The 22,595-nt window shown below is 39.6% G+C and overlaps 1 protein-coding gene across 4 annotated transcripts in view; it reads right to left on the bottom strand.

The window, feature by feature from the left end:
- The window catches only part of cadm2a (cell adhesion molecule 2a), a 303,643-nt gene that overhangs the window by 60,067 nt on the left and 220,981 nt on the right, over positions 1-22,595 (bottom strand). For 2 of the 4 annotated variants that reach the window (XM_023962767.2, XM_023962769.2), the window contains exons 2-3: positions 20,296-20,322; positions 1,392-1,541 (exon numbers count right to left, since the gene is read on the bottom strand). In XM_023962767.2, the coding sequence (XP_023818535.1) occupies positions 1,392-1,541; positions 20,296-20,322 (177 nt within the window). The remainder of the gene's footprint in view (positions 1-1,391; positions 1,542-20,295; positions 20,323-22,595) is intronic. The other 2 variants (XM_023962768.2, XM_078931082.1) reach the window with 1 other exon arrangement.

Genomic DNA, 22,595 nt, shown 5'->3' with positions numbered 1-22,595 from the left:
AGCTGAGCAGTAAAAAGCTGCTTTCACTTGTTTTATTTTGAACGCTTCTGTTGTTCCACATTAATTACTATCAGTCTTTGAATCATTAAACCATCAAGTCAGATTTCTATTTGGCATCTATTTCATATATTATTTTGTTTCAGTATGTTGTGTGGGTTGGGGGGGAGGGGGGTGGCCAGGGTCCTTGAATTTTTTTCTTTTTCTTTTAGTTTTTAAGTTGAAAATGTTTTTAATACGAAAATCACTTTGAGTTACAAATGTCGGAAAAGTGCTTTATAAATAACGTTTGACTTTATCAGTTAGCTAACCCTCTTCTTGTGCGCATTTAAACAAAAAGCCAATCAAAAGACAGCTAGCGGGAAGTGGGAGGTATTTTTTTATGCTTTAAAGTCGTTTTCCCCAACCCTGGGCTGCAGACGGGGACCAGTCCTTGGGACAGTTGGACAGCAGAGAAAAACAAAAACTGCCCCCCCCCCCCCCCCCACTTTATTTACCATCTGTTTCCGACGTTTTATTTTGAAAAACTGCTGGATTGTCTTCACCCAATCCGACTCATTTTTGATGCACGTCAAGTCGCTCAGTCACTTGAAAATACATCCACTACTTTCGGCTGCAACGACGGCTAAACTAAAGCCGTCAATTCAACTTCAAAATAAAAGAAAGACAAGAATCAAGAGTTTTTACTCCAAATGAAAGTGACAGTTGTTTCCACACACTATAACCATAATGCAGAATATTCAGAGAGCTACAATGATGCTGCTAATAAAGTTCCTCATACGGGTTTATTCACTTTCATTATTGCATTTAGAAAATACCAGTTTTTTTATTCATTGCACCTTCAATATCGGACGAGGCTGCAGTTGGCGTGTAATTTCATTGCTTCCACTTTGATAGTTATGGGAAAATCTGTATCATATTTTAATGGTAAAGCTAGCTACTGAAAAAAATAAGAACTCTTCTGTCACTGCCGGAAAAATATCAAATCAGCTCAGAAACAGAGCTGGTCAGATTGGCACTTACCCTAAAGAGCTTCATATTACTGTGTGAATGTGTCACATGTTTTTTTTTTTTTTTGCAGGCGTGTGGGTGTAAAGGCAAACATAATAAAGGCCCACACAATCCCTCAGTGGAGGAAATGATAAGGAGGATTCTTTTAAAAGTGTGCTAAAAATGGATGTGTTTTTCAGTGAATACTGTTGCTGTGAATCGAGAAACAGACACTATGACACTACAAAAAAAAACTGACAGAGCAACATGAGGTGTTTTTTTTTTAATACCCCTAAGGCAGCTCTCCAATCCCCCAGCCACCGCAAAGCTGCTGTAACACAGGAAACACTCTAAAAGACGGTGTCTGTCCTGTGGAGGCTGCTGTTTGACAATCTCCTACTCACCTTTCTTGTCCCCAAAGAAGAGGGTTTGCTGTGCCGGGTTTGACCACTGGAGGGAGGTGTTGTCATTGTACTCCACACGGCAGGTCAGGTTCGCCGTCCCGCCCTGTGTGACGGTCACATTCTGAACCAGAGGGTACTGACCGCTGGCACCTGCAGCAGGACGACAACATAGATCCGTGAGGACAGAACTGCTGTTTAAATCAAAGTATTTTAATGGAATACCCCTGTTTTGGAGATAATCGTGTAAAAAAAAAAAAAAACCTTCTTAAAACAAAACCTTCTTCCACTGACATTTCATGACAGGAAAAGAAGAATAGTCTGTGTCTAGGGAGAAAAAGCTTAGCACTAATTACAACACAAACGTTCATGGAGGTTTGCCAGCGACGACTGTGTGCTAAATTAGACCCTCACACTCAAAACACAGGAGGCATTCAGCCAAGGGTATAGAAACCTAAGATAGACGGGTAAGACCAATTAAAACTGCTCTCTGCTGACTTCTGTGTGTGGATGCTGATGTGTGTTTTGCATCAGACCAGTCAAAGCAGACCACTAAAGTGAGGTTTACACGCGCGGTGACGTTGAGCGTACACGGGTTTTCAGCACCGCGGACAGCACCACTAGAAAACCGCCTTCCCCTCCAGCTTTCAGGACCCTGGACAGCTCCCCCCAGCAGCCTGAATCTGGAGGCGTGCTTGAGACACAAGGCAGGGAGCACGACGGGGGAATAACAATAATAACCACAAATCCCCCCTCCTCCTCTCTTAACCCCCAGAGAGGAGATTTTAAAGACTGGGAAGGCTTAAGCTGGAGAGATGACTCATCTCCTTACATCTCACACGGCATCTGAAAAACCTGAGGCATCGCACAGAAAAGATACAACTCACACGCTAAAAGATGGCAAAGAATAATGGATTTTGACGTCACTTCAAACAGTACTAGACAGGATTTTGGGGATTCAGAGCAGCATGCCGATAATTACAGGTAAAACGCCCTCAGACGGCGTTTAAGTTTGGACTCAGCCGGGGGTTAGGGTGAGGGGGGGTGAAGCTCCCATCGACAAGACATGTGGTGCAGGAAGGAAGGGTGGAGCGGCGGGAACAGGAGGTGAAGGAGGGAGAGGAGAGGGGAGGTGAGTCAAGGAGCACGGGTCATTTCCAGTGTTGATTAAGGCCTCCCAAGGTTAATCATGCGTGTGAAAGATAGGGAGGGAGGAAGGAGAAAATGGAAGGAAAAATAGATTTCCAGCAAAAAGGGAGGCCAGAAAAGATGTTTTATTCATGGAAGTTTTGCATGAAGCATGATCTGTCAATGATTTACCGTTCTCCCGCGCCTGCCTTTGCTCACTTTATTGCTTCTTCCCTTTTAAATCACTTACTTTTTCTCTTTTTCCTCCCTTCCCCTCCTCGCTCAAGCAATGGGGGCGACATGCAGCACAATGTGCTGCGTTGTAGCTCTTTTGTGCCCGGCCTCAAAGGGAGTTAATAGTTAACTGCCATTCCAGATGCAGGCGGTGAGTGAGATTTTTGGCGGAGTGCAATTTCACTGCCGAGAAAGTGTCGCTGTGAAATGTCACTGAAGCTGGAAACATATGCTTATCTGTTGACGGAAAAAAAAAAATATACCCAAAAGCTGCTTTCCTTATCCACCAAAGACACGGAAGACCTAATAGGTGTTTTGAATGTGTTTCTACTGTTGTAAAGCATAACATAATGTCTTTTATTGCCACAGTCTAGTAATCTGCATACATGATGACAGCAGATGAACATACAAGACAGATGCTGGGAGTTGAAAGTAATTGTGAGCGAGCAGTAGGCCTGCACAATAAACAAAAATGTACCGTCACTGCAATAATAGCCTGTGCGATTTTGCTCAATTTGGCGGAAACTGCCGTAAACGCGTCAAACGTAAATGGCGTATAAGCCTTGGAGTATTTAATGAATTAAATACAGCCTTTCAGACATTTGACCAACCAGATACATCAGGCGAGACAAGATCCATGTCAATCAAACTCACAACAACAGGATACTCAAAGCCACAGCATTTCCTGTTTGTTTGCCAGATCACCAGTTGCAGATAATGGATATTTCCTTCTCAGCACTGTCTTCAGTGACGTTTTAATGTATGCCTGACACATAAAGCCTTTTTTTTTTGTTTTTTTCAATCAGCCTTTCACCTTCTTAAGGAGTTAGTGGATGTAAAATAGAGGGTATTTTAACTGCATGGTGTCAGGGTGCCCTACAGGAAGTACAGCTCAATGACATTTGCTGTGTTGTGGAGGTAACAGGTTAAGCAAATTGCTAAAACTTCAAAAATAACAGCATAAAAGATGAAATAGCTGATATTTTTATTGGTAAAATTACAAAATAGCATAAAGGGAAAGACTGGGTGAGTTGAAATGGACAAAATAGGTGGAAAATTTAAGAAAAATTAGCTAAAATTCATTTTTCTCATTAAAAACCCAATTAAAAAAACAACAGGGTTTGGTTTTCTAGTGGCTCTATGACATTATGCTGTCTCAGAGGAAGAAACATGTTCATGTTTGCATTTTGCCGTCTACAGCACTGACAGTTGTTTGAGTGTGGTGGAAATACTGAGCAGTGTGTTTGCATTGGATGAGCTGCGGTTAGCTTTCTCGCATTATGTCCGCCGAGGAGTAGTCACTGCTGGGGCCTCAAAAACCCTTCCTGCTGGGTTGTTGATAACATTTGAAATCCTGGCTTTTTTCTTTTTTTTTTTAAAGCTTTTTCAAAAACTGCTTTGACCCTGGATCTCAATGCTGCTACTGCAACACCAGACTTTAAAAGCGACAGATGTCTTGTATCATACTGGTTCCACTATACTGTACATTGTTAATTCTATTGAACTTAATAGCTCTTGACTAATAAAAAAGTTGCAGAAAAAAAGTAAGTATGGTTGGCTAACATCAATGAAACCACTTGGCTGACTTAGTTTTGTTCTTTACTAACTTTAATTTACAATTCTTTAATATTTAGTTTCTAATTTCATTTGAATTTGTCATCGTTTCATCTATTTCAAAGTGTTCCCAGTGCTCTTTTATCCCTTGTTCTATCCTAGGCACTTTAACATTGGGAGTGGGGTCATCTAGACCCACTAGACAGTGCGCTGAACCTTTTTTCTTCAATGATTTGTGATCTTCACTGGTGTCCATGGATTACATGAAATCTTTCCACCTTTATCCACCTTTGTCATGGTAGGGAGAACACGTCAAAGTAAGGGTGGGGTCATCTAAGATAGCACAAGGGTTAATTATGAATTTGCTGTTTTTATTTTATGTCACTTTCTATCACAAAGTTTCTACAGAACGGCAGTAGCTCATTCCAAATTCACTTCTGAATTTTGGGTAATACTGCTGACGTGGAGTATGCCTGCCCTCACTTCCCGTCACCCATCTGTTTATACTCGCTCCTGCTAAGTTACAGCTCCTCACAACCCCAACCTAACATTACCGCCAGTATCTTTTTGTCCACTCCTGATTCACACCAATTCCAATTAATATATACTCAAAAATGCTATCTTAAGCCTAATTGTCTTTATATATGTCCCTCATCACCAGAAAAATGCCACAAGAACATTTTAAAAACACCAAAAACACTATTTTAATGAGTGAGTTTTTTTATACGTTTAAATAAATTATATATGTATTCTAACCATCTCTTGTATTTTTGAGGCTGTAGGTAAAATAAATGACTAAAAAAAACTGCAGTTTTTTTCGCTCTTGCGTTTAAGGTATACAAACTCTACTATCCTTTCCCTCCAGATTGAATCCCAGCAGGTGGGGGTGGGGGGAGGGCCCAGCAGGGTTTGCCCCATGCTCATTAACCCCACTTTGATGATCCTGAGCATTGCTCTGTGACCACAAAGATGTTTGGGCAGCTCCCAGGTGTGAAGGTGAACCTGTGAGTGTGAACGGGATCAACTTCAAGCAGAGAATTCAGCTTCATACAAAGTCTGTAAATACCCAAGTTGTGGTTTTGAAAGGGTAGAAGGAAAGCATAGTCTTTTTATTCATTATATTATTAACAAATGATGTTTAACCTGTAACCCTTGTGCTATCTTAGATGACCCCACCCTTACATTGACGTGTTCTCCCTACCATGACAAAGGTGGATAAAGCTGGAAAGATTTCATGTAATCCATGGACACCAGTGAAGATAACAAATCATTAAAGAAAAAAGGTTCAGCGCACTGTCTTGGGTCTAAATGACCCAACTCCCAATGTTAAGGTGCCTAGGATAGCACAAGGGTTAAAGGCCTGCCAGCCTAACCCTGTGCCTCAACATCTGCCACCCTGCCTTGCATTCCAGCTTTCTTTTCGTATCGGATTATAAATTGCACCGTCAATGAATAGTCATATATCTAAGGCGTACTAAACTATAAGGTGAATTAATCAAGACAAAAGAGTCATAGATAAGTCCGTCAGTTAGTCAGACTTTTACTGCGCTCACAGTCATTCTGGAACTTGTTTGCAACACGCGACACGTTAGCCACGTTAGAACGTTCACAATATCTGTGACTCCCAACATTGTTAGCAACACGTGAAAAAACAGACTGATCCAGCTAGAACAAACATTATTGTGACTAAGCTAACTCCCTGCATTGTTAGTTACAAGTACAAAAAGAATTACAGTCTAAAACAGTTGTCTAAAACAGTTGTACTGTTTTAGACTGTCTAACTTTCTAACCTCTCACATTCCTTCCTTTGGCCGATTCCTGTCAATAATTGTTTACGACACGCAAAAAACAGACTGATACCACTAAAACAAATGTTACTGGGACTACTTTAACTCCCAATGTTGTTTGTAACACAAGAAAAAAAATAGTCCAACACCACAAAACATTAGGCGGGTTTGTAGTAAGCACAACCAGAATGAATCCATACATAAGGCCGTCAGGTCATTTTTTGGAAAGAAAATGAAGGCTTTGGGTGTGCCTTAGTGCAGAAAATACGGATCCTGAACCAGGTAAGTTCAGTCAGTCTGAGTGAGGAGGCACCTGAGTCCACAAATCAGGAGAAACCAGAGCGGAGAGGGGCGGTGGGTCTCGAGGGTCAGGTATTCCTGGTCAGTAGTTTGTTTTGTATGTTGAAGGTCAAAGGACGTAGCATTTTCATTCCTCTCCTCTGTGAGGGTGCCGAAAAAGTCCCGGGATCCCTCTGTCTAAGTCCTGCATCTGTGTCTGGCAATACGTGTCCTCTGGGACAAAAAGGACTGAAGGGACCACAATGATGGTTATATTAGAGCAGTGCAGTGTTCAGTGCGCCTAATTGGCCAGTGGAGTAGGTCCTTCCATTTTCCCCTCTGGCCACCCAGACCTGATTTAAATGTATCTCCTGGGGAAAGAAGGCAGCTGTTCTCTCCTGATTTCCATGTCTAAATTAAGGTTCTTTGCTAACTTTAACTCAACTCTTTCTCCTACTTTCAGCTTCTTGCGCTGGATTTTCTAGTTCATATCTTTCCCTTTCAGTTCCCTTTCTTGCCTCTTTTTTCCCTCCCTTTCACATTCCTTCCTTTGGTTGATTCCTGAAGGGTGGCATTTCCACATTCGTGTCACTATTTTTCATATTCTCTGTGTCTTCTAAGGCTTGCTTGTCTATTCGTCTTGATGCCCCCCCCCCACCTTTTTTTTTAGCTAATAGGTCTCTGGCTAAGGGTGGGGTCGGATTTATTTGTCTTAACCTTTTACACCAATCAAAGGTTGAGACAACTTAACAATGATTTCATCTGGGACCAGGTCAAATCTGGTTTGAATTAGTCAAGTTTAAAGTTTGGATAAACCAACAAACAAACTAAAATAAAAATATGTTCTGCATCCACTTTTATTTAAAAGTAAATTGGTCTTTGCAGGAGTTTAGCAACTGACAATTTAATTGAATGGGATGAAAAAGTTTCACTGACAAATCTTTGGTAAAATCTATTAATTACACCATTCCTTAAGCTAGCCACATACATGGAAATGGTGCATTAGCCTGGATAGCCTATTACACAGGAACAAAGACATTTATCAAGTCAGCCTAAATAGACTACTTGGGCTAACTTGATGAATGTCTTGTTTATTCTAGGCTACTACACCGTACATGTGCCTTAAATTAGCTGGACTACTTCACCCTTCGTGTGCATACGCTTTGCTAGGCTAATGCACCGTTCACTTGCATTAGCCTAGCTATGTTAATGCACTATTCACACACATTTCATGTGGTTATCCTTTGTGCCAGGGGTTGCTGGCTTGATCTGGTGTTTTTGTCGTGGTTTCCATCCTTGCCGTGGTGACAGGGATCTGGTATAGCAGCCTCAGGGGCAGGTGGATCCTGCTGTTGTTCCGGTGTGGATGGACACTGTTACAATGTTCTTGTTGCTGAACTGGTTCCTATGAATCGATTCCCAATTTACTGTTTCCCCACAGCAGAGCCCAGCCTTAAGTTTCTTTTGTAATTTTCTGTTGTAGGAGTTATGCATTGTCTTTAGGGTCATGGGTGTGTTAATGTATGTGTTAATAGAGGTGATGGGGAAGGGTAAAGGGTGGGTAGGGTTTTTATTTGAATTTCTATGTTTTTTGTGTGTGTTTTTCCTTGAGCTGTACAAAGCATGAGAAGACATTTTTATAAATACATTGAGTTGATTAGTTTAGCTAGGTTACTGCACCATTTATGTAAATTATCTTAGCTAGGCTACTGCGTACACGCGCATTAGCTTAGCTAGGCTGCTGTTCTGCACATGTGCTTTACATATACTATATACTTAATGTAAAGCTTAATGTATACTGAGACCTTTGCTTATTGTAAAATGGAAAAATTTTAGCTACACAAGAGAAAAACATTTTCCGCCAAACTGTTCACAAGGTTCGCGCTAAGCTAACAAGATTATCAGCTTTGGATTTTCCTCACAAACACGTACAGTACATTGTTATTTTAAAAAACTAAGGCATGTTATGATGCGACTGTAACATAATATAGACTTTCAATTGTTAGTTTTTGTTTGTGCTAAACATTATAGCTTAAGGCCCTTAAAAATGAACTATGGCTGCTTCTGCTAAATCACTTGTAGTTTTCTCAAAACTACATTTTTCTGCTCAGTAAAGCAATAGAGAGAAACCAAGTACCTTTTGTTCAAAAGGCACTTGGCCTTCCCTGCACAGCAATTGAACAAATAATTCTGATAAGAATATGAGAGTATCCTGAATGTTTACTGTCTGCACTTTCTCATGACCTTTCAAGAAGAGCAGCCGAGTTTACAAGCAGTTCTTATTTAGGCATTCAGGACGCAGGGAAACAAGAGAGAAATGTAAGCAGACAGACACACAGACACTGGGAGCCGCTGACCTTTATACCCGAAGTGAAGCTCAAGCGAGCCGTGGAGCAATAAAGTATGGCTAAGAATACATGATTACAGAAGGGATAAAGACAATCCACAGATTTAATCAGTTTCATTTACTCAGTTTAAGTCAGTTAGACACAACTATTGATCAAGATAATTTATGAAAATGTAGCCTAAACCTAAAAAATGGCTTTTAGTCATGTTGTTTATAACAACATTACCAACACAGAAGCATTGGACAATTTGACTGAATAAAGATGTAGAATGATTTTTGGCGCCTTGGATCAAAGGCAGAGGGAGCTGTGTGGGTGGGTATGGTGATAAAGTCAGCACAAGGACATAGATAGAAGCATTTTCATGTTGATGGAAACACACATCCAGCCCGGTTGTACATCTTTACACTTCAGCAAACATTTGGCCTGATTTTCTCTCACAACAGCCCATGAAAGTAGAGGACACAGTTTTAGGCAGAAAAAGACGGGCCTCACATAGAGATGTAGGGATGTTGAAATTGGCTTTGGTTTGCCCAAATAAAAGTCTAGAAAACACAATTCTTTGCTCCTGTTCGTTTTGGTAGTCCAGAGGTGATTTTTCACAAAGTATATCTTCTATTGTTTGTAGAGTTTAGACCAAGAAGATGGGACATTTGTTGATAATATCTCCTTGTGTCTGATTCTTGGGCCGAAGGAGAGATTGAATCAAAAGTTTCTACTTTTTTACCGCGAATAGCTCAACTGTATATTAGTTTATACCAGTTTCATTGTACTTTTATTGAATGTAGTGTTTTTACACCCCTAATAATATACAACCCTTTAGGATCTAGTTTGGTAGATTGACTGATTTCTAGTTTTTAGGATAAACTACAGTTGCTCATAATCAAGAACAGCCAAACTAACACTTGGCATGAAACAATTATTCCTCTTCAGACTTTCCTGGTACCCTCAACTCAAATTTTCATTACAATAACTGTTCACCCTGAGGTAAATATATGAATTAAGGGTTTTTTGTCTTGTTGAGTACAATGTGGTTTGTGCCATTTTGAACAAGCCTTACCCAGCTCCGATCTATGTAGCAATCATGCAAGATTAGCAACAGAGTTCACTTGATCACGCCTGAAATCACAACACTGCGATAACACGAACATATCACACCAGATTTCAGGGGGTCAAACATTAGGGCCCTAACCTCCAGGCTAAGGACCGGAGGTTAGCTACAGAGCCAAATGACCCACAGAACCTAAACATTTTACAAAAACTGACAGTTTTTTTTAAAAAGGAAGTGAACTTAAGCAGGAGGCTCCCGGAGACCAGTCTCTGCACGTTTGGGATCAAGAAGAGACAATGAGAATCTAGCTACAGAGAAAAAAATATATGACTTTCATTATTTCCCATAAATATATCATCGGATTCTGCATATTTTTGACAGATGATGATTAACTTTCCCGTGGAAAGTTAAAAGAAACTGGAGGGTTAAAAATGATGCAAGATGCCAACTTCAGCCTTGTACAGTATGGTCAATGAAAGTATTAGGAACCAAGGTGCTAGGCAGCACTATGAAATGTGTTTATGCCCAAAATTGTATCTTTTTTGCCCTTCCATTATGGCATTTAAGTACAAACATAAAATAAATGACTTCACTTTCAAATGTATTAAGTAGATTTACATTATGATGACTTTTTTTGAAAAAGCAAACAGAAAAAGGATCAAATCAGCCATCTTTCTTTAAAAATTGTATGCTTATAATAATTTTCAACATACATTTTCTCTTTAAAAACTTGTTTGTTAGAAGTCTTTTCTCAGAAATTCTCACATGCGACTTCAAATGGCTCCATGTTAAAAAAAGTAAAAAAAAAAAAAACATCCCACCAGGAAGTGCATGAATGAGATGGAGGGAACTACATGGAACATGACAGCTTTGGCAGCACCAGTTAGTGTCTATAAGGTTACACAGGTGGCTACGCAGCTGGGTACTCGAGCTTTTCAGACTGACTGATTTTTGTGAGTGTTTGGCAGCGCCACGGCCTCTGTAATTGGAGAGTCGGTACAAGGTCGAGAGTCTGATCATCTCAAGATCTGGTGTGAATTTATCAACCAGACATGTATCCTGTCAAAGAGTCCTTGAGCAAGCAAACTCTTCAGCTCTTCAGAATTTTGCAATGGCTTAAGGTATCAGGAGAATACTGATCATAGATAAAAATAAAAATAAATGAAAATACTTTCAAGAAAAGCACGTTTTTTTCTTTTTAAATGAAAGATAATAAATATAGAGGACAACTGGAAAAGTCAACTTTGCTGTCCTTTCTTTGCCTCGTGTGACTCTTCGCTTCCACCCCAACACATTTTTACAAAAACTCCATTTTTCTCAAGAACATTCTTTGTGAACAGTGTTATTTTTGATATGACCTTTTCACAAGGAAATTACATTGCATGTTCCAGGGAGAAAAAGGCTGTTAAAAGTATGGTAAGAATACCTCGCTGCTTAAAACTCCAAGAAAGAAAAAAAAGAAAAAACGGTTGAGTCGTGTGTGACTTTTGTCTTTAAAATGTCACACAAGACGTGTAAATTGGAAAATATGGAGCCGTGACAGGTTGACATGGATTTTTACTGAGCATTAATCAAACATACATGTGATTTCATGAAAACTGGAAGGTTGTAATGTGAAGAAAATACAAAAAATATAACCCCTAAATATTGGTATGTATGCAGTCCCATATATACGCTATCCCATAACATAAAAAAACGACTTTTACGAGATTTTGTTAACAAAAATGGCAAAATATTACATTAAATTTGCATATCTATCTATCTATCTATCTATCTATCTATCTATCTATCTATCTATCTATCTATCTATCTATCTATCTATCTATCTATCTATCTATCTATCTATCTATCTATCTATCTATCTATCTATCTATCTATCTATCTATCTATCTATCATTTTTTATAGAACTCTTTGTTCCAAATTTAACAGCAGATTTAAAGATTTTGAATTTGATTTTTTATTTTATTGTTACCACTGGTCCCAGGAATGAGCAATGGTTTTACGTTGATACAACTATATCTACACCGTGGCATCTACACACACACACACACACACACACACACACACACACACACACACACACATATATATATATATATATATATATATATATATATATATATTTTTTTTTTTGTTACATTTTGATCACTTGTGGTCGACTCTTATGAGAGAGTAAAATGGATAAATGTCCATTTTCGTGGATATTTTGTGTGTGTGACCACTAAATCAGGCGCTTTCTCACTGATCCCACACCTGCTGTATACAAATGGAATTCAGTCCCTGCAGGGGGTGGAGGGGCCTTTGTATTCCAGCATCCAACCACCCCAGGACAGACATTTCTGATTTGAAAATAGGAAAATAATCCTCAGAAAGCGGAGTATGTAGGGTATTGCAGTGCTGCTGTCATTTACATGCAGTAATTAGACCGAGCGGTTGCCGGTGCATTCCATCATAAGCTGGGTGTGCATCTCATCCATTGTGGTCAAATGAAGAGGATTTTTTTTTTAATTGTTCTGTCCAGCAGCTGAGCAAACAGATAAGAGCTGAATGCTCTTGTGTTGGACAGATTTTACTGTTACAATAGGGCGTTCTAAATCTTTGGACACAGTAGGAGTATATTTGGATAAACCCCTCCTGTATTCGAAGCTAAACTATTTTATGTTAATTACATTTGCATACATATCTTTGGATTTTACCCAAAACCCATCACTGTGGTGCTTTAGTTATTATTTTTAACTATTATTCCATCCAAATTCAAAGCACCTTGGTTTGCGTACAGAGTAGACAAACATCCTTTCATGGTTGTTTTTTTTGTTTTTTTTAAACAGCTTCAAGCGTAGCTTTCGTGGGTCTTTGCTCTTCTTGAAACCAATTCTATATTTCAGGATTTATAGATAAAAAAAAAACACACTTATTACAAATTGGTGACCAGACTTGCTTCCAGACACATAATTTGCCAAGTATTCCTGTCTGTGATTCAGGCACATCAATTTAAAGGGCAGAGATATAAACCTCCATTCGTTCTGAGTGTAAGCCATCTAAGCTTAGGCTTTTTCAGCCCAGAATGGCTGAGGGGATCTCGCTATCCTCTCAGGGCCAAGGTCAGACATCTCAGGGTTTTATTACAGAGGTAAACCTGGCCTTCATAAATACTTCATACAGTCCTTTCTGGCAAAAAAAGAAGAAGCTGAAAGCGAAGGTGAGCTTGGTAGAGAAGTACATTTGACAAAAGAGAAAAGAAAAAAAGCAGAATGGAGAAGACGACTAAACGGAAAAAAGAAAAAAAAAATGAAAACGGAACAATGTTGGAAAAGTGTCTTTTGACCAGGAAGAGGAGTTGGGAATTTTTTAAAGTCAAGAAAAATGAAATAAAAAAGCCTTTGAAAAGGATGCTGAGAGTAAAAAAAAAACTGGTGTGTTGAACAGCCCCCCCCCTTTTTTTGCTGCATGTGTGCTGTTCAACACTTGACTGCATGACAAGGCTGCCTTTAAAAAAGACCTGACATTTCCTTACATTATAAATTCAAGCAATCTCATCAGCAACCACACAATTTCTGGGTAATTAACATTTTGCAATGCGTAGCTCCTAAAAGCTCATGGTTATGCAAATCTGCTTTATTGTGTTTTTCCTTTTTCCCACTTGTTGAAAACTGTTTTATTTACTCATCTTTTAATCACTTGAAGGAGCTTGTGTTTTGATGCTTTAACGTGGAGAGGAAGAAAAAGGATGATTGCAGGCAAAAGGTGAGGGGAAATCAGACTAATAGCTGCCGCCAGCGCCGTCAAACCTCCCCAAAGAGTCCCACATCAACACCACAGTGTCTGATTTGGTAATGCGCCATGGTAGTCTTCTGTTAGGTCTGTAAAGCCCACTATATCAAAGAATTATCTGAAAATGCTCTCTCTTTGGGAATTAAGATGTTTCAAAACTATTTGACAAATCTGCAAGAAATGTTGAAATATCTTTTTTTCTTTAAGAGATATACAGAACTTTCCGAACTATAAGTCACATTTAAAAGCCTTAAAATAACTGCGCTTTATTGTCCGGAGAACCATAAAGATGGATTCATGATGGTTGTGTTTACTGATGTCAAAGCGATTTTGAGAGGTTCACTGTGTTCAGTCAAAACATCAGTCTGTTGTTTTTTTTCAAGACTAGGCAAGGCAAGTTTATTTGTATAGCACAATTCGTACACAAGGTAATTCAAGGTGCTTCACAAAACAGCTTCAGTTCTGCTTCAGTTCATTTCCTTTAAAAAAAAAAAGTCAGTGTTTGTAACATGTTTAGGTTCTGATAGACTAGCAAACAAGGTTGTTTTTTTTGTAAATATGCTAACATGGCTAACGTGTAGTGGTGTGGGACAGTAGTATTTTTACTTATTACCTACAACTTTGGGAGTTAGCCTAGTCACAGTTAAAAAATTCTGTTTTGCAAGTTAGGTATTATTGTGAATATGCTAACGTGGCTAACATGTAGCGTTGTTGGACTGTGTTTTAATCTCAAGTGTCACTAAAAAGGTTTCATTGTTAGCGTAGTCACAGTAGCTTCTATTTTAGTGGTATAATTCTGCTTTTGTTGCATTTAATAAGGTCTAACTCACTTACAGACTTATTTCCAACTCTTTTGTCTCTATTAATGCACCTTATACTTTAGCGCACCATATACAGTATATGACAACATTTAAAAAATAAACCATTCACTAATGATGCGCTTTATATTCTGGTACGTTCCATAGTGCAGAAAATACGGTAGATGGTCTAAATTATGATACGATAAGCTTTTGTACACAACAATGTTAGCTTAAGATGCAAAAATAAGCGTTAAGAAAAGAAAACCTTATTTAGCCACTGTCTCAAATTTGATCCACACATGTTTAACATAGTGTATATATAACATCAAAAAATCATATATCAACACATTTTGCATTTTTTTTGTCATTATCAAAAAATAAAATAAAGTAGTAAAAAACTAGCTAAACGTTTTGCAACAAAAGTGAAATTTCATGGAGGCAGCCATTTTGAAATTAGCAGGAAAAGTACTTTTACTCTCCCTAGTGGACTGATAATGAAATACAGGGCATAAAGAATAGACCAAACGATACACATTATGTTTTTAAGGAAAGTTCTGATCATGCTAATGATACATTGGTCTCAGATAAGATCAATAAGCCTATAAAGTATGACATGAACGGCCATGTAAGGAGAGATTGCCTGCCACCCTCCCAGTGGGAGGTACGCAGCAGGAAGCAATGGGCAAAAAGAGCATGTTTTTATTTTATTTTATTATTTTATTTTAAGTGCAGCTTTTATCCTCTGGCTCTTGTCAAATTGACTTTACTGCAGCGTTTTGTCTGTGCCCGAGTCACTGCTCACAATGCCAGGACTGACACCAGATCTCCAGGCTCATGATGCTTCAATCTATCTAAAAAAAGAACATGTGGTAACTTGTCTGACAAGACAAATAACAGTGTCTACTGTCCACTTGAAAGAGTATCTTGTCCCTCAGTACTTTATATCCCCATTGGCTGTGGAAAAGAAAAAAAAAAAAAATATATATATATATATACACAAATTTCTCTTTTTCTATGCGCTATTTCTTTGCAAGAGGTTGGATGTTGTTTGTTTTCATTGGTGAGACTGCTGAGGCCGGCTCTAGGTTAACGTCATGAAATGGGCGGTACCCACAAGGAGCGAAAGGCGGTGCCTTAGAGATCGAGTCGTTTTACTTCCAAACTCAGGAAAATAAGTATTTATTTAAAAAAAAATTGTTCTTAAGTGTGCCAAAGGTAATATATTATCAGTGCGGTGGCACACTCTACAAATTAAACTTGATTTGAGGTTGGATTTTGGTCTTCTTAAGCTAAAAACCTTTTTCTTTTTGTCTTTTAAACCACATCATGGACTTGGAAAAGGCCAAAGTCCTCCGCACTGAAGACAACAGACACCGCAGATGGATCATGGAGGCGGTGGAGATAAGAAAGCGAGCCCACACTTCCATGAACAGGGATGAGGGGGCCTTCCTGCTCTCCCACACCTGGAGCAACATCCTCCATCAAAAAACGGACATCAAGGGGGGGATTAACTTGTCAAAGTTTGACAGGTGACTCCACCTCAGTCACAACCATCACCACCTGATGACGACCCTGACGAAGGCGGAAGGTATTCCATCGAAACATGTCGGTACGTTTTATAAAAAAACAATAATTACATTACAATGTTTACTCTTTTAGAAAATGTTTCAAATCTATATTTCAAATCTAAGAAATGAAACGCAGAAATTAAGCATTTACATGTGATTCTTGTGCAAATGCACCATAATGCTAACTTTTCCTAATCTGTATTTCGGTAAGCAAGGGTATCACGTCAAATTTTCCACACACACACACATAAAAAAAAGAAAATTTTAATCAAAATGCAGCAAAAAACAAAGCAAACGTTAAGACTATGCTCTCCTGCTAACAGTGCAAAGAAGCCTCCATGGTGCCACAGTCGGACAGAGAGGGGTGGGAATGGGGGGAGAGGCCCCGCACTGAAGGAGATGCTGCAGTCAGACATGCAGCTGGATGCAGATCAGGAAGGAAGGAGGGAAATGAATTACCGTACACATTTAGGCACAGCGGGAAAATGAGGAATGGTTATGTAGCGAAGTGTAGGGAAGAAAAAAACAAACATATGTTGACGTTGTAACTAGTGTTGCTACTGATGAGGTGGTGGAAGAAAGCTGCAAGGAGGCGACGGTGCTCTGAGATGAGCGGCATGTTGCGGCTACACAGGAAACTTTGAACACAAAGCATATAATGGTTTTTGACTAGAAGAAAACTGCATTTTTAATCAGACAAATATGGACAGATAGATCCTTTAGAATATTAATAAAAGGCAGGAAGTGTAAAAACTAAAGAGACATAGTTTTTTCTTTACCTCTTAAGAATTTTAGGGAGTTTAATCGTAAATTTCTATTCTGATACATATTAGAAAAAATCAAACCCCTAAGAGTTTAATATTCAAACTATTTGTATAAATAATTGGTCATTAGAAAAAAAAAAACCTCATCCTTGCAGACTGTAGAGCTGTTTTTTGTTCCAACGTCTCTTTAGGAAGGCTTGTCTGAGCAAATGCAGAACTTTTCACAGATTTCTCCACCTTTGTCTGCTTCTTTCTATTCACTGAACTCCAGACGGATTTTCATGGAGTTGATAGGTCGCAGTTTTCAAAGAAAAGAGAAAAAACATTTGTTTGATGAGGAATGCTTCGGCGGCGCTCACGAATCACTCCACCAAGGCCAAAAGTGACACTTCATTCAGCCAAACCTTTGATATTATTTCATAAAATTGATTGAGACTTGACGGTTATCTAATACATTCAATGGAGTGTTACAGCATAGGACTTTTAGCCTGATGCCATCATTATGCTCTAAATGAAAGAAAAATGTCAGCTTCAGTTGTGCAAAAATGCTAAACGGCTTAAACTCAAAGCAGATTTTGCTTGATTTTCTGTGTATTTACAAACACTTTTGACTCATAATTAAAAGTTGAGTGTGCACAAAAATAAGTAAAAAAATGTAAATAATTGAAAAAACTTCCCGTAACCCAGGACTGTCCAAACCTTTTGCAATGACGGCCAGATTTGGTGAGGTAAAAATGTGCCACCCAATTGGCCTGACCTTAGTTGAACTCTTATAATAACAATATTGCAAAATGAAAACATTATTGAAATGACATAGAACGGAAATATATCTAAATACATTTTTATTCAAATTTCTGATCCAAAGGCAGAAATGAAATGAAGTAAAAGTCTGTCTGGAAGAAAAAACCTTTCATCCATCACATTAAATATGGGTCCATATGAAATGGTGCATATTATACACTATTAAATGCTCACTGTAAACTTCTAAATTCAAATCATGAAGTTCAAACAACTGTGGTTTGGATCCCAGAAAAAACCTTTTCTTCTCATTTGACCCTTTAAGGTTCTGAAGGTCACGTAGCCCCAATTGTTGCAACAGCTTGGAACATAATTTACCCAATCACAATCAAGAAGTAGTAGTTATTACAAAGTGCAAGTGACCCAGTTTACTTGCTTATTCAGTATTGTCACATTTCTTTTGATTTATTGAAGTTGCCTTTAGTTTCACAAAAGGTTAAGTTTGAGTTGTAAAAGAACATTTTTTAAAACAGCGTTACTGCTTGTAATGAGTTTTTTTGTTTATTTAGACTCTTATTGTGAAGTCGCCCCGTACTTCCTGTTGTTCCATGCGTCAATTTAGCTGAAACAGAGCGCCATGTCCAAATTCCCTCACTACTTACTACATAATTTTTAGTAGTTGTAGTGTTGTCCGAATCTACAATTCCAAACGAGTACCCTAGAAATTTCCCAGAAGTCTCTGCAAAAAACAAGTGCATTGATGCTCACTGGATCAGCAAATATAGACCACAATGTATTGCGTCTGAACAATTTTGGCACACAAAAAAAAAAGTATTTAAATGTATTTTTTAATAAAACACCAAAGTTTTCATCTTCAGAAGACAGTGGATTCATAAATAGTTGCAAAAACGCTCATATCAAGGAGATTTTCACTTCGTGAATTCGATAACGTCATATTTGCCTTTTTGGAAAAAAAAAGATAAAAAAGCAGTGAGCAGGGTGTCCGAAGTGCTTTTAAAATCCAGGGCACTAGATAGTCAAGCACTATTTAGTTTTTTAGTAGTTAAGGGTTAGTGTGGGAATTTGGACACAGGCCAGAGAGTTTGGTAATGGCTGAGAAACAGATTGATAATTGTTTAATACCCAGCATCTAGCTAGAACAGGGGTCGGGAACCTATGGCTCGCGAGCCATATATGGCTCTCTTGATGGTCACATGTGGCTCGCAGACAAATCTTTAATTATACTTTTTTTTTTTTTCATTAGACCAGTCCTTCTCGGGCGCGATGCGATGCCAGAGGCGCGCAATAGTAGCGGTGCTTAGAGAGAGAAATCTGCGCCAGCACTGGTATAAGTTTACAATTATCTATTATTTCACAGAGTTTGTACCACCCGGAAACCTGTGAATTGCCGTGGCTAAAACTGCGCGCTCCCGTCTCTGAGAAAGAGCGCACAGTAGTGGGGACGGGATGTGTGAGGAAGAAAGCAGAGGGTGGGAGTGAGGGGACCGGCAGCAGGTGAAACGCGCAGGGATTGTAATAACGTAAAACCCACTGCCTGTCACTCACTGCAGCGTGTCAGTGTGTGTTTGGCTCCGCGTCTGCATGTGAGCAGTCTGTCTCACATCTACAAAACATTCATACAAACCTAAGACCACGTTTAAAGTCTCAACGCCTGCATGAAGCAGAAACTCACCTCGTATCAACCAGACTAGACCATCAGCAAAACTACCACGAGAAATACTCATCATTTATTAGCAACAGCATAACGATGTTATTAAAAAGAATCCACAGACTTATTGTACTTTAAAAATGTTGAAATTACATCAAATGCACACATTCATTTGTATATTTAGTTTTAAACATATTGTCGCGGACTGAGTTGGATGGCTGTTGGGCCGCGTTATAAGTTCTGGAGTTCATTAAACGCATCAAGCAGAGATCTGATTGGCCCTCAGTTCTGTCGCTCAGCCTGTTGTTAGGTAATTTGGACCAATGGGGTTCAGCATTGGGCCGAATAAGGGAAATGGGAGGGCTGGAGCAGGGGAATATAAAGTTGGTAGAAGCGCTCTCTCTCGTCTCGGCGGGAGAGATTCAGGAGTTGCTGAACTAATTGTACGGCGTTTGTTGCGGTCTACAGTAACCAGAATAAAGAACTTAAAGAGGTTAAGTCTCTGTGCCTCAGTGTGGGACAGGGACGCTACATTATTGAATGGCTCTTTCGAAATGACATTTCAAAATATGTGGCGTTTATGGCTCTCTTGGCCAAAAAGGTTCCCGACCCCTGAGCTAGAAGGTGATCAGATCTGAGTGTTGGTTACATTTATTGTTCAATTGTAGTTTTTGTTTTGTGTATAAAAAACAAATATGTTTAGATTCATCTGACAAGCTAATGCTAATAGCTAAACTGTCAATTAATGAGTTGGAATACCCCATCACCGTCCATCAGTTGAAATCATTGAGTGCATCACCTGAATTAAGTCCAGCTGGAGATCTACAGAAAGTGCTGTAAAATTTAGGATTTTATGACAAGAACCTGCGGGACGACAGAAATTTGAAAACAGGGCCCAGTTGGCCCAAGGGCCGGACTTTGGACATGCCTGCCTTTACTCTTTTGCGCCAGAGTTTTAGCTCCAGTATTGACAGTTAACGTAGTTCCATCGGAATCTATCGCAGAGAATATCGGCTTTGCACCGTTATGTAATGTTTCGCATATCTGTGCAAAGTCGAAATGAAAAGTGGCTTTTCTCTGCGTTGGATCAGCTGATTCACGATAATGGAGTAAACCATTCAAGAGTTAGGGTAGGTCACAGAGCGTGTGTTATTTATGTCAGTGATGTCGAAGGGTTTAAGTGAGTTGGAGAGAGAAGCAGCAGAAGCCACAACTCACCTTGAACTCGGCCTTTTGAAGCCATCACTGCGTTCGCCAAAGTACAGAGGAAGAGGCGGACGGACAGCAAGCGAGGAAGATGCCGGACAACAGTGGGGAAAAAGAAGAGAAAACAGAGAGCATGCTGTTAAAGGGCTGCAGGACAGAACAGCTCGTTCGCATTTTAGTCGGGGCGCTGCAGCGGATCGGTCGACTCTGAGAGGTAGAAAAAGTTCGGCTTCAGCACAAACAGACAGCATTTTCAAAACGCGACAGCAGTCTGGCTGTGCCGCTAACCCATGAAAGCCCATAACCCCCCCTGTGGAAAAACAAAGGCCTCCGTGGCAGCGGGGACCAACCCAGGAGCGCCAGCTTTGAGATGCTTTTTTTTTCAGCACAATTCAACAGGACAGTCAAATAAACAGACAGGACGCCTTCTGAGTGCACGCGTGGGCCTTTGTGTCTGCATGCACGTCCCATGGGGAAGCACTCCTCTGCTTTGCCAAACTGATGGATCTACTGGAATGCCTCCAGTGAGCCGGAAAAACAGCCGTGGAGAACAAAAACTATCTCAATTCAGGTTGCACAGCAATTATCGGGGCCAATAGGGTACATTCTCCTTTGAAAATAAATACATTTCTTAATGAAGAATTTACAATAAAAACAGCAACTGAACGTTAATCAAAAAGGGAAAAGTGGGGGTTTAATTCCACCGGAGCACTATGTGGGTTTCTCCCATATTGTTTATGTGATTTGTGGTCCTGTGACAGACTGGGGACCTGTCCAGGATGTCCCCTGCCTTCGCCAACTAGTGGCTGGGATAGGCTCCAGCAGCCCCGTGACCGTGGAAGGGACAAAAAGGGTTCAATAGAAGATGAATGAATGAATGAATGAATGAATGAATGAATGAATGAATGATTATGTGTTGGAACAGGGTCCGCATAGTAAAATGAAAATGTATTGTCGCGATCAACCAACCAACTGTCAATCTGTCAGTTCGTCCATCCATCCCTCAGTCAGTGAATCAATCAGCCAACCAACCAGTCAATCAATCAATTTATTTGCCAATTGTCAGAGTTAAATCACATTGTAACAACAACCGCAGGGCTCTCCCCCACACAACACAACAAGAAGTACTTGATAATAACGGTACATTTCAGCCTCTATGCCAGGGGTGCTCACACTTTTTTGGCATGTGAGCTACTTTTGAGTCGTTTATGTACTGATGATTAAAAACTACACAGTAAGATTACACAAAGAGACTTTTGTCCTAACGATGAGGCCTATTTTTATAAAGACAGAAAGCAGCGACCATCGTATGTCATGCTCTGCTGTAAACCATGCAATGTGGGGAGTGTGGCATTTCTAAAGCGCGTGCCACATAAAAAACAGCTTCCTTAATGAGCTTGTATTTATCGGGCGAGAACTGCAGAGGCGACAGCAGGAGGACACACGCAGGGCGGCTTCAATAAACACTCCGGTTGTCCGGAGTGGTTTTCTGCCGCGGGACAGAAAGCGACTTTCTGATGACAAACAGAATTTGCGCTCAGTTAATATAAACACGCATGTGCCGTGACGTATGTTTCAAAGGATGTTCGATTGGCCGTTCTGCATGTCAATCAAGTCCCGTACTTCTTGGTGAGGATTTTGATTGGCTGGTGGATTTTTAAGAAGTAAAATTTTTTTTTTTATCTTATCTATCTACCCTCATGTCCTCATCATTCATTACGTCGATCGCGATCGACGTAATGAATGATGAGCAGCCCTGCTCTACGCCATAACGTGCAATAAATGGTTACCCTACATCTTTCCACTCACGCTAAAACAATCTAACAGCAGCTCGATGTTTTTAAAATCAACTACAGTCCTTTACGCATTTGACCAATCAGACAGACCCCTCCATGCTGTCGACCAATCCAACACAGCCCTTTTATGTTAGAACTCCTCCCCCTATGTAGACCTGAGTCATCTGCAGTGTAAATGAAGTTATGTCGACTTTTAATTACACAACTCTAACAGTGAAACTGAAATGATGTTTTTTGTTTTGCTATTTGTTGGCCTGTCGTATCGCTAGTCATATCGTCATGCCGATATTAAGCAGTCACATAGCACAAGTTTTAAGTTTAAGTTTAAGTTTTTTAAGTTTTAAGCTCTAGTTAGAACCATTATATCCTGATAGCCATTTTTTTTTAATCTGATAGAGAGGGTTCTCATTTGTTAGTTCACAAAATGAGGGAGGGGGGGAGTCACAGAGAGAAAACAAACAAAGAAACAAACAAAAACTGATGTTTTCATCCAGCGATTTGTGGTAAATTGTTCCT

Source organism: Oryzias latipes, chromosome 14 (assembly GCF_053564925.1).
Source record: "Oryzias latipes strain Hd-rR chromosome 14, Olatipes_Hd-rR_3.1".
Taxonomy (NCBI): Eukaryota; Metazoa; Chordata; class Actinopteri; order Beloniformes; family Adrianichthyidae; genus Oryzias; species Oryzias latipes.
The sequence above is the reverse complement of the archived record's forward strand: the minus strand, read 5'-3'. Positions and strand labels throughout refer to the sequence as shown.